This window comes from Biomphalaria glabrata, chromosome 4, assembly GCF_947242115.1.
Source record: "Biomphalaria glabrata chromosome 4, xgBioGlab47.1, whole genome shotgun sequence".
NCBI classification, from domain to species: Eukaryota; Metazoa; Mollusca; class Gastropoda; family Planorbidae; genus Biomphalaria; species Biomphalaria glabrata.
In genome coordinates this window covers 8,284,134-8,297,771 of record NC_074714.1, presented here as the reverse complement: position 1 = coordinate 8,297,771, position 13,638 = coordinate 8,284,134, and the positions used below count along the sequence as shown (strand labels likewise).

Sequence of the window (13,638 nt, the reverse complement as noted above, 5' to 3'; positions counted from 1 at the left end):
ATGTGTCAAAGTAGACAGTACATGATGTGTCAAAGTAGACAGTACATGATGTGTCAAAGTAGATAATACATGATGTATCAAAGTAGACAGTACAAGATGTGTCAAAGTAGATAGTACATGATGTGTCAAAGTAGGCGGTACATGATGCCTCAAAGTAAATGTATGAACAAAGTACTTCAATTTGTTTTTAAACCTGGATTGTGTACCTGGTCAACTTTGTTGGATGGACGTATTGGATGGATGATTTTGCACTTGCTTCTAATGTCTGGCTTGAGAGCATCATTTCCAACAGCCAAGACTTGACCAGTCTCTCTGTCCACTGCCAGAATGCTTGGGAAAAAAACATCTGGAAGACTAGCTGTTATATAAAAAGAGTGTCTCATTGAATGACATTTCTGTAGTTCTTGGTGGATTTTAATTCAATTAACAAGGGGACACCACTATCATGGAGTATTAACATCACTATGAGAGTTATCTTTAAACTGAATCCAACATTACCTTGAGTTCCCAGAATGCCAGCTCGTATTGCACTGCTTCCAAGGTCGACAATCACCACACTCTAGTCAAACAAAGACAAAAACTTCTTTTTCATTTCAAGTTAACATACAAATATTATTTTTAATTCCCTTTTTTAAATTCTGGGTAAAAATTAGAACTAGGTGGACTGACTAACCATTTTTTTTATATATAGCTGTAAACTTGTTCCCCCCCCCCTGACTAACCATTTTTTATATATTGCTGTAAACTTGTTTCCCCCATCCCCCCCCCGACCAAATAATTTTTTTATATATTGCTGTAAACCTGATCCCCCCTGGCTAACCATTTTTTATATATTGCTGTAAACTTGTTCCCCCCCCCCCTGACTAACCATTTTTTTTATATATTACTGTAAACCTGATCCCCCCTGGCTAACCATTTTTTATATATTGCTGTAAACTTGTTCCCCCCCCCTGGCTAACCATTTTTTATATATTGCTGTAAACTTGTTCCCCCCCCCCTGACTAACCATTTTTTTTTATATATTGCTGTAAACCTGATCCCCCCTGGCTAACCATTTTTTATATATTGCTGTAAACTTGTTCCCCCCCCCTGACTAACCATTCTTTTATATATTGCTGTAAACCTGATCCCCCCTGGCTAACCATTTTTTATATATTGCTGTAAACTTGTTCCCCCCCCCTGACTAACCATTCTTTTATATATTGCTGTAAACCTGATCCCCCCTGGCTAACCATTTTTTATATATTGCTGTAAACTTGTTCCCCCCCCCCCCTAACTAACCATTTTTTTTATATTGCTGTAAACTTGTTCCCCCTCCCCCCCCTTAACTAACCATTCTTTTATATATTGCTGTAAACCTGATCCCCCCTGGCTAACCATTTTTTATATATTGCTGTAAACTTGTTCCCCCCCCCCTGACTAACCATTTTTTTATATATTGCTGTAAACTTGTTCCCCCCCCCCGACTAACCATTTTTTATATATTGCTGTAAACTTGTTCCCCCTCCCCCTGACTAACCATTTTTTTATATATTGCTGTAAACCTGTTCCCCCCCTGACTAACCATTTTTTTTATATATTGCTGTAAACTTGTTCCCCCCCCCCTGACTAACCATTTTTTTATATATTGCTGTAAACACCTGTTCCCTCCTGACTAACCATTTTTTATATATTGCTGTAAACTTGTTCCCCCCCCTGACTAACCATTTTTTTTATATATTGCTGTAAACCTGTTCCCCCCCTGACTAACCATTTTTTTATATATTGCTGTAAACTTGTTCCCCCCCCCTGACTAACCATTTTTTTATATATTGCTGTAAACACCTGTTCCCTCCTGACTAACCATTTTTTATATATTGCTGTAAACTTGTTCCCCCCCCCTGACTAACCATTTTTTTATATATTGCTGTAAACCTGATCCCCCCTGACTAACCATTTTTTATATATTGCTGTAAACTTGTTCCCCCCCCCCCCGACTAACCAGTTTTTTTATATATTGCTGTAAACCTGATCCCCCCTGACTAACCATTTTTTATATATTGCTGTAAACGTGTTCCCCCCCCCCTTGACTAACCATTTTTTTATATATTGCTGTAAACCTGATCCCCCCTGGCTAACCATTTTTTATATATTGCTGTAAACTTGTTGCCCCCCCCCGACTAACCATTTTTTTTATATATTGCTGTAAACCTGATCCCCCCTGGCTAACCATTTTTTATATATTGCTGTAAACGTGTTCCCCCCCCCCCCGACTAACCATTTTTTTAATATATGGCTGTAAACTTGTTCCCCCCCCCGACTAACCATTTTTTTATATATTGCTGTAAACTTGTCCCCCCCCTGACTAACCATTTTTTATATATTGCTGTAAACTTGTTCCCCCCCCCCCCGACTAACCATTTTTTTATATATTGCTGTAAACCTGATCCCCCCTGGCTAACCATTTTTTATATATTGCTGTAAACTTGTTCCCCCCCCCTGACTAACCATTTTTTTATATATTGCTGTAAACTTGTTCCCCCCCCCCCGACTAACCATTTTTTATATATTGCTGTAAACTTGTTCCCCCTCCCCCTGACTAACCATTTTTTTATATATTGCTGTAAACCTGTTCCCCCCCTGACTAACCATTTTTTTTATATATTGCTGTAAACTTGTTCCCCCCCCCCTGACTAACCATTTTTTTATATATTGCTGTAAACACCTGTTCCCTCCTGACTAACCATTTTTTATATATTGCTGTAAACTTGTTCCCCCCCCTGACTAACCATTTTTTTTATATATTGCTGTAAACCTGTTCCCCCCCTGACTAACCATTTTTTTTATATATTGCTGTAAACTTGTTCCCCCCCCTGACTAACCATTTTTTTATATATTGCTGTAAACACCTGTTCCCTCCTGACTAACCATTTTTTATATATTGCTGTAAACTTGTCCCCCCCCCCTGACTAACCATTTTTTTTATATATTGCTGTAAACCTGATCCCCCCTGACTAACCATTTTTTATATATTGCTGTAAACTTGTTCCCCCCCCCCCGACTAACCATTTTTTTTATATATTGCTGTAAACCTGATCCCCCCTGACTAACCATTTTTTATATATTGCTGTAAACGTGTTTCCCCCCCCCCCTTGACTAACCATTTTTTTATATATTGCTGTAAACCTGATCCCCCCTGGCTAACCATTTTTTATATATTGCTGTAAACTTGTTGCCCCCCCCCCCGACTAACCATTTTTTTATATATTGCTGTAAACCTGATCCCCCCTGGCTAACCATTTTTTATATATTGCTGTAAATGTGTTCCCCCCCCCCCCCGACTAACCATTTTTTTAATATATGGCTGTAAACTTGTTCCCCCCCCCGACTAACCATTTTTTTATATATTGCTGTAAACTTGTCCCTCCCCTGACTAACCATTTTTTATATATTGCTGTAAACTTGTTCCCCCCCCCCGACTAACCATTTTTTTATATATTGCTGTAAACACCTGTTCCCCCCTGACTAACCATTTTTTTATATATTGCTGTAAACTTGTTCCAGCCCCCCCCCCCCCCTGACTAACCATTTTTTTTATATATTGCTGTAAACTTGTTCCCCCCCCCTGACTAAACATTTTTTTATATATTGCTGTAAACTTGTTCCCCCCCCCCCCCGACTAACCATTTTTTTTATATATTGCTGTAAACTTGTTTCCCCCCCCCCCCGACTAACCATTTTTTATATATTGCTGTAAACTTGTTCCCCCCCCCCTCCCCGACTAACCATTTTTTAATATATTGCTGTAAACACCTGTTCCCTCCTGACTAGCAATTTTCCCACGTGCGAAGTAGGGTGATATTTGTTATGCTGTTGAGCGTAAATGACCTGATCTAGTGTGTTAAATTGTTAAGAAACTTTAGTTAGTTATGATTTTATGTTAGTGAATTAGAATAAGTAAATTTCAATTGGAATATTGTGAAATTATTTATTTTTGCCGGGGCTATTGACTGATTATAGTTGGAATGTGCTTCTGCAATCAGAGAGATACCAGCAACCTGAGAATCGGTGAGTTATTTTCTATAGTTCACTCCCACATCTTAATAAAAAAATTTTTTAGACCAGTCAAAATTTTTAAGTGAAGCCGTACTGTAAGTCAAAAAGAAAAATAAAGTCTTAAAAAGAAAGTTAAAATATTATCCATTAGTTAGATGTTTTTGGATACAACAAAATGTTGAGTAAAACCTCTCTAGAGAGTCTGATGTAGAATGGACTAAAAGGTTTATACCAAGTTAAATCTACATGTACTCTAGTTACTCAATAGAACTTAAATTAATTGAATTAGCTTTGTTAACTCCCTTTTGAGCTGGAAGTTCCCAGCACTTATGTTAAATTTCATTTCACTACTACCCCCCTTTTTTTTGTCTCTTGTGTATTCTTTATTTTATATTAAAAATATAGGTCACAGCTAGGGCTGCATAGCCATGGGAAATACTGCATTCCTCATTAATCTTCGGACTCGAAGACAAGCCTTATTATTATTCTTACAGTCAAACAAAAACTTTTTTTAAAAGACAACTCAGCCTTTCCACCCCCTCTCCCTTTTTTTTCATTGATACATTCTTTAAAGTCTATATATTTAAAAAAAACAACTGACTAATTTCATACATGATTAAACCTATTAAAATAATTCTCCAAAACCTACTAAATATGTGTACAGTATAAAGGCATCTGAAGCTTCAATGGAGTGTTGTATCATTTAAAAAAAAAAAAAAAAAACAACTCCGAATTCCTCAGCTTCCTATGACTACATTTCAATGAAGAATAGAAATCACTTCAAAAGGAATGTTGAGTGTACAGAGAGGGAAGTGAGAGAGGGTGGAGAGGTAGAGATTCTATTACCCTAGTAACACAAAGTCCCTTGACATAAATCCCTTAAAGCCATCTCACACATCTCACATAAAAAGGTTTTTATTTCAAATAAATCTTTCCCCAATGGAGGACAACTCTCCCAGTTCTAATGTTTTTCAATCAGCAGTAACCTCCCCTATTGCATTCTTTCCTGTGCCAGGAAGTTCACTGAAAGTGTCACAGGTTGGAGAGAGACTTACTTTGTCTGGGTTTTTACTGGACTTCAGAACAGGTTTCACATAGGTGGCCTTAGTGTTGTCTGCTGTTTGAGATTCTAGAGCCAGCTTCCACTGACCATACTCTTTTTCTGTAGGACATCTAACCATAAGGTACCTTCCCCTCTACAAATAAACAAAACAGAATGACCTTTCTTGCATTATTTTATTAAGCACATAGATCCTATAGAACCAACTATTAATCTAATGAAATTATTAATTAAATTTTTACATACCCATCAAAACACAAAAAAAAAAGAGAGATAAAACAGAGAAGCAGCACACACAAAAATGTATAGATAGACTTATACTGACCCCATCATCAATGCCCAAAACTCTGTTGCCCATGTCATGTATTTCACCTCCCATCAACTGAATGGATTCACTTGCCTCATCCCTGTTGCCACTCTGTCAAACAATAATAATAATAATAATAATAATCTTTATTGTCCGTATGGAAATTTGTCTTACAATTTGTGCATTACACCAAACAAAAAACATTATAACTATAAGAAACCAAAGTGTACATTCACACCAGACTCACTCATAATTTACATGTGACAAAGTTTATACCAGATTGTGCTTATTTAATTATTTGATTGCCAGGGGAACAAAAGAGTGTTTGTGTCTGTTTGTCTTTGCTATCGGTGTCATGTTATCTCTTTTGTGATGGTAAAATCACAAAATCCTGACACAAAGGGTGATTCTTTATTTCGAGGATCTTGTTAGCTTTTTTATAGATGTTTGTCTCAAACAACTGCCCAAATGGGGTTTGTTTTTTGCCAATGATTTTACCAGCAGCATTTAGGATTCTATAAAGTTTATTTTTATTTTTAATGCTCAGATTGCCATACCTGGCAGTGATATTGAAACTTAAAATATTGCAGATATGAGCATGATAAAACATAGCCAAGGCCTTTTCGCTAACATTAAACGAGGACAGTTTTCTTAGTAATCGTAATCTTTGCTGCCCTTTTTTTGCTGATATAATCAGTATTTGCAGTAAAATTTAGTTTATTGTCTAGGATAGTACCAAGGTATTTAAAGGTATGCACAATTTCAATAGTCTCTCCAGCTACAGAAACAATATCATTTTCCTTCTTTTCCCTACGAAAATCAATTATCATTTCTTTGTTTTTTTTTACATTTAATAATAAAATGAGAAACACAAATGGTACAAATGTGATTTGGTGTTTATTTTGATTAAATCAGAAACAGTCTGGAAGCCTTGTTACCATTTATGACCCTATATTGCACACTGTCATTAGGTGCGACATTGTGCACCATAAGAAACAGTACAGAGACGTGAAAAACAGAAGTCTGAAATAGCTGATGATTAGGATGTAAACAAGAAAATAGTCTTGGTTTGACTGATTACTCTAGTTGACTATTTGTTACTGAGCTACTGTTGTTATATTATTAACTCTTTCTTTCCGTAATTATTTACCACATTCTGGTGGAATCAACGTTGGTATCGTCAGTTAGGAGAGAAAGAGTTAAACTAGTCTTGTTATACAGTTCTTTTGTTGAGGTGATTTAATTCAGCTGTTGACTAGTACAAAGCAAAAAGTTTTTAAACAATTTCTTGGATGTTATTATTTGATTAGGTAAAAAAAAATACAAATTCATTAAATCAATGAAATAAAAAAAAATATATTCATCATTCCTTTTTTTTTTCAATAATCCATCTTTGCCAAGTTGGCCCTGAAACTGTTCAAACTAGGTCAAAATTATAATCCATAATATAAGTGTTATTTGTGAGTTATTTTTTTAAAATACAGAATGATCTATTGTTTTAGAAAATCAAATTCATTTGATATGACAAACTTGATATGCATTAAAAAAAAAGGAAAAGTTTTTAATCATGCAAAAGACATTTAAAAAAATAACCCAACAAAACTTTGGCCAAAAGAAACAAAACAATGAGCCCACACAAAAAAAGCTAAATCATTATACAAAACATCATCACTCTATCCAGGTCAGAAATTCACATGAACAAATGTGACGCTAAATCTCCTAAGTCCCTGGAATGCTGAGCACAATGGTACAGCTTCTTATACTGGATAAGACAAGGACAAGAAAGAGACTTGCCTCATAATAGTGGAGCCAGCCATCCTTGGCCTTGAAGTAACGTCTCTTCCATGTTTTCAAGAGTGTAGCTTTCTTCTTGTTGATAGGGAGTTTCTCCATCAGGCCTTCCATGGTGATATACTGATGGGAAATGTCCTCTACTACCTAGCAAAGGGAAGACAATACAAACACAAGGGACGTAATCACATTTAATTATTAACAAAATTGTGATTTACATGTTGTTTTTTGTTGCATGAAATTAAATTACTAGACCCCTAACTCAGCATAGTCTCTATTACATTGCCTTGTTTAATTGCATTTTGTTAAGGATTGTATACAAAGTTTGAATAAGAAGTGATGAAAACATTTCAAATAAATTCTTTTTTTTTTTTGTGAGTTATTTTCAACTTACCTCATCCATCACTTTGATTTGATACAGAAGGGAAATAACGGGATTCTGTGAACACAGAAATATTTGAAAATGTCAGATTTTAGTCGAGTCCAGTATGGCAGTATGGGATGAGTCAAGGTATTGTCCAGTATGAAATGTCAAGGTATAGTCCAGTATGGGATAAGTCAAGGTATTGTCTAGAATGGGATAAGTCAAGGTATAGTCCAGTATGGAACAAGTCAAGGTATTGTCTAGAATGGGATAAGTCAAGGTATTGTCTAGAATGGGATAAGTCAAGGTATTGTCTAGAATGGGATAAGTCAAGGTATTGTCCAGTATGGAATAAGTCAGGATGTCTGGGATAGGACATATAAACAACATCTTTATTTCCAAAAGAATCTGATTGACAAAATGTAAAAAAAAACAACAACCATACTTTATGTAATAAAGGTCCTCATTATATTGTTGACTTGTCTTGACGCTTATTTCCATTAAAAGATTAGTTTTAGATACTCATATTAATCTTAAGGTATTCAAGGAAATTTTCAACATTTTTCTTTATTCTTAACACCAGCAGAAATCTTCTTTAATATATAAACACACTAGACATATATTACACGCAGCCCGTGGGTCTTAATTTGCGTATCACTGTCGATATAGTCACTAAGAGTATTTTGGAAACAATTAAACGAAATAATAATGCTATAAGAAAGCGAATGCGTGAACTTAAAAAATAGTATGAATGGAGCTATCAAAATAGTTAATTGACCTAAATCCATTTTTGTTAATAAAAACATTTGCTTATAGGTCTACATATATTTAGACATAGATCTAGAGTCTAGATTCTATTATAAAAGATGTAGACCTACTATTATAAGAGTGAATTCAATGGCTCAAGAAGCTTATTAATTATTGTATGTTAGTATATTTAATATCCCCCATATAGAGCCTCGTGTAGCCTGTCCAAACATAGTGTGTTTACATAGCGGTGTGCACGACACATGAATGGGACTATCAAAATGCATGTCAACATGAAAGCTATAGTGAACGAATGTATGAAAAATGCTTTAGAAAAACAAAATTTGAGGGTTAATTTGAAAAAAATATGAAATGAATGGAATTTATTTTGTATGTTAATGTGTTAAAGTATAAAGTAGATCTTTCCTCTTTGAATTAGATCAAGAAATAGAGTTAGATCTAGAATCTAGACTGTCTAGAGTCTAGACTTAGATGTTGGCTTTGATAGATTAGATGATTGGAATTCTAAAGTACGTCAGTACTTCTAAATTTGCAGATACAAGGAACGAATTTATGTAAAAATGCTTTTGAAAGACAAATTTGAAGCTTAATTTTATTAAATAATGAAATCAATAGACTATATTTTGTAATTTTTATGTGTCAAAGTAAAAAACTATCTGTGCAAAGTGTATTTTAAAAATTAGATCTAGACCTAGATCCTTTTGATCTTCTCTCATGTAAACATGATAAACATGGCCTAAATCCATAAAATAGGAATACTTTCGTAGAGTTGGGCAACTTTTTTTTTTAGGGTATTATTAGTATTAAGTTTGTTTCAAGGCTAATATACATACGACACGGTTTAAGTTAGTACCCAAAGGAACATTTATGCCAAGTTTTATCAAGATTGGTCAAATGGTTTTGATTTCTATTTGTAACATACATACATACATGCGCCTTACTTTTTACTTTATAGTATAAGAACAAAGATATTGTATATATAGATTTAAAGAAGACTTACAGGGTCCCAGTTTCTCAAGTTCATCCTGGAGTTCTCATCCACTGCAGGGTCATCCTCCTCAGTAAGGTCCAATGCAGTTTTGTCTTTCTCTGGCAATACAATGCTGGACTTGATAGGGAATGACTTGCTTCCATCTCCAGTGATTCCCCCTGGAGAGATATATAATGTCGCTAGTCAACAACAACAAAAAAGATGTTTTTTTTTATCATTGTATGGAACTTTTTTTTTTCTTGGTTTTCAACTGGTCGCATAGAAGGAAACTACAGAGTATACTGCACACAAAATATTTTGAATCGTTTTTGGAATTCTTTTTTCTATCTTAACAACAGCTGGCAAATATTCAACTTTGGGCCATCGATAAAAAAAAAATAAATTCTTAAAGTTTTTTAGTGGCCATCTTCACCATGAATAGTGACTTTATGAATAGTATTTATATTCAGGAGCATAGCTAGGAATTTTCCATCATTTGGGGGCCTTGACCTCATTGGGGGGACCGTGCATTTTGTGTAATATTTAATTTTTAATGTGAAAAACACTCCTTTTAGGGCCCCCCTCAAGAGGGTGCCAGGGCGGATTTTCAAATTCTCCCCCCCCCCCTTCCCCCCCCCCCATCCCCATTAGTTCATCTGTTAAAAACTAATAAATAGAATTATTTAAAGTCTTCCTTAGTTTAACAAAACAAAGTTGTAAATGTTTGTTTGAAATGTGTGTCAAGATGTTCCTTTATTGTGACTCATCCTGAAAGAAATGATTGCTATGAGTCCAGCCTCAACCAAAATCAATACCAAACATTCTGAAAGTGCAGAAATAGAAGGCAAATGACAAGTGATTAACACTCAACAAGTGAATTTTAGTGTTGAGCATTTCTTGTAAGGATTTGTTCTAAAATGGAAAATGTGTTTTCATTGTATACATAATATCACTCTAAGTGTGTGAGTTGGTTTGTGTGTGTGTGAATTGGTTTGTGTGTGTGTGTGTTGGTTTGTGTGTATGTGTTGGTTTATGTGTGTGTGGGTTGTCAGGGAAGTGTGATAACAGGAATCAATATTTCAAACATCCTGTTGACATTAATTTGTAATTTTTAAAGCAATTATTAATGCCAGTTAGGACAATTGATTTTTAAGACTTCAAAGGTTGACAACTAAATCCAAATACATCAAAAATGTTCATAAAATTTGTTTTGTAATTTGTGTATGTGTGTGCATGTGTGTGTGTTTTATGAATTGATAAGTCACACAGCAAAAAGAAAAAAAATGTTGCTAAGTATCTTCTTCCCCATGACTCCATTAATCCCCGTCCCGCCCCCCCCTCCCCAGCAACAGACACACTGTTCTGAAAGGTCATATTTACAAAAGATTTGACACAAAGATCTTCAAGCAAAGGAACAAATGAAATTAAAAGATACATCTGAACAAAGTGTTCAACTGATTGAACAGAGACATGTTTAGTTGAACAAACTTGTGACAGGAGTGAAACCCAAACCCTTTCCCTTCCAACTTTGTTCTCTTGATCAGACACACCTGACGGAAGTGTCAGCCACTTCCAGACCGCCACACGGAGACAAAACTTTTGCATGTTTCAAATGAATTACTTCCATTGTGTTCTACTGTTATTTTTAGTATGTTGGAAAAGTCACAAACATTTTTTTTCCCAATCAGCCAGAAATGTAACCAGCAATTTTCCAATTGATATCAATGAAAGTTTTAATCTCGATTCCTTTCCTGATGAATATATGTTTAATTGCTACTTCAAGGATCAGCTTGAGCTTGAAAGGAAAACAATACTTAATAACAGTTTTAAAAATAGAAATGCTCTATGGATCATACGCTAGACCTCTCAAGTTAATTTTAAATATATTACTCTATCTAGGTAAACCCAAAACACCAGATTAATAGACTCCATGTAAAGTTGAGAAAGAAACAAATATACTTATGTCTCTAAGGCCTTAGACAACTTAATATTCTTTTCTTTTTCTTAAATTCTTGCTTACAGCTATATTCTATATCATAGTACAACCATGTTTTGAGTTGTGGACATTCACACTGATTACAGATTTAAAAAAAAATAATGTATTAACGAATTACTTTATCAAATCACTCATTACTTTATCAAATCACTCATGTCTGAAAGACACTGAGAAAATAAGAGCATTTCTATCAGTAGTCCCCTAATTAAGCTGTTTTTATGAAGCTGTGATATATTAATTAGACAGTTCAAAGGAAGACAGCTATTTTAAAAAGAAAAACAAATGCATATAAAGTAAGATTACCATTTCCTTGTTAATAAAAAAAAAAAGTTGTCAGAGGAGTGTAAATAGAAAGTTGTTTACATTCTAGTAGCTTCTAGTTTCTACTCAGAAGAGTAAATTAATGAAAGGGAGATCATTTGTTTCTGGTAGAAGTGCATTCTTGAACTTTGGGTTAAAAAACTTATATAGAGAGAAGATGAGCTTGTTTCGGGGTAAAAAAAAAAAATCAGTCTGTTCAGTTTGTAAGTTTCAGACTGTATCGTAAGTTTACTTTTAAGAATCCATAGTTTATATAGTTTATGTGTTCAATCTTTTTATGGTTTCAAATTGATGGATTAAACATAATCAAAATATTTTATTTCATAATAAATTCTGATTATCCACATCTCTCATTAAGTAGCAGTTTTCCACTTATTTCAAAACCAAACTAAAAAATTAATAACCAACAATTAATTAAATAATAGTTTCAATTTTGTTTTGTATTGATTCCCGTATTCTGAAATTCAATGAATACTTGTGCAAAGTTTTAACTAGATTCAAGAATAGGAGAAAACATGTTCAAACTTTTTACCATACAGATAGAGGGAGTTGATCTATATGTAAAAAAAAAAAAAAAAGTTTTCATCCATTGTTTTAATATTTTCTAGTTTTATTCTGCACCTGTTTTCAAATTCCCCATCGATTTTCCATAAGATTATTAAAAGCACTAAGTTAAATATCAATGAGACTATTCTTCAAAGACTTTATCTTGAAACCTTTGTGACATAGTGGTCCAGCAAAATAAAACATGTTGTAGTGGAGGTTCACATGCTGTGTATTTATTCTGTCATGACATGTATGAATTCTGACAAGCTTTGTCATTGCTCAGGTCATTTATGACAGATGCCAAACGTTAGAAGTAAATGTCACCAGCAGGTCAACACGTAGGCTTACACTGTGTTCATCTATATCTACAGACCTTTACTTTAATAAACTCAATTTTCAACTCATTACAACTTTCCAGTACTATATGTAGCCTTTTTACTATTAAATTTCATCATGTATATGTAATTTCTTTATTCTATTCTATTTTATTGTTCAGTAGATGAATAATAAAGCCTATGAAGTCCAGGTAAAATTAACATTCCTATTTTTTTTTTGTAACAATTTTTAGTTCAAAATATATTAAGCTATACATGCATAAACATTATTTCCTTATCTTGTAATGAATGATCTCAAAAGTGCATTCAAGTTTGACTAATACAACTATGGATTCATCAAGCCAAGGTTGATATAAAGTAATACAACTATTTATTTATTTATTTGGGTGAGGAACTTTACAACTTGCTTGTGTGCATGGAAGTGTATAGAATGGACTCCATCTCAATACATACTCTCTCTATTTTTGTTTCATTTGAAGGGTAGCTCTACTATGTTACTTGAAGTCTTGTCTGTGATAAAAATCTCTTTATGTTTGTTCTCCTGTTAATCCCTTATTAATCCCTGTATTTACTTCTAAAGGAGAGAGTTGAGGTTAACCTTTTGTGTAGCCCTGTCTCCAATCATGTGCCAGGGGAAGACAGAATGTCAGTACTCAGTAGGAACTAGTCCCAGTATTTGACTACACTGAAAAGACCTATCAAAAGGGCTATCAATTTAACTGACGTACAAAGAATGCAGCCTAAGATAAATGCCCATTTTAAATACTCCGATATTGTTTTAATTTTTCCTATGTCTCCAGAATTGTAAAAAAAGATATTTCTTTTCTGAATGGAATTTAAATTCAAAATAATTATTTTATTTTCTTCCTTTCCCAATAAGGTTTTTTTAACCATCATACTCAATGTGAACTTTCTTCACTAATCTAAACTTCATCACACATTATTTGAGTATAGCATTGCTCTACATGTTCCTACAGCATGCCCAGTGCACTGTGGCCCAATCTTTTCTGTGGACATACTGGGGAGGGGAAATAGGCAAGAATGGGAGGGGGAATAGGCACGAATGGGAGGGGAAATAGGCAAGAATGGGAGGGGAAACAGGTAAGAATGGGAGGGGAAATAGGCAAGAATGGGAGGGGAAATAG

General features: G+C 34.3%; 1 protein-coding gene across 1 annotated transcript in view; it reads right to left on the bottom strand.

Moving 5' to 3' along the window:
• The window catches only part of LOC106062825 (uncharacterized), a 67,433-nt gene that overhangs the window by 15,052 nt on the left and 38,743 nt on the right, over positions 1-13,638 (bottom strand). The window contains exons 5-11 of the mRNA XM_056028224.1: positions 9,326-9,474; positions 7,588-7,632; positions 7,197-7,340; positions 5,421-5,513; positions 5,091-5,231; positions 499-559; positions 207-358 (exon numbers count right to left, since the gene is read on the bottom strand). Of these exons, the coding sequence (XP_055884199.1) occupies positions 207-358; positions 499-559; positions 5,091-5,231; positions 5,421-5,513; positions 7,197-7,340; positions 7,588-7,632; positions 9,326-9,474 (785 nt within the window). The remainder of the gene's footprint in view (positions 1-206; positions 359-498; positions 560-5,090; positions 5,232-5,420; positions 5,514-7,196; positions 7,341-7,587; positions 7,633-9,325; positions 9,475-13,638) is intronic.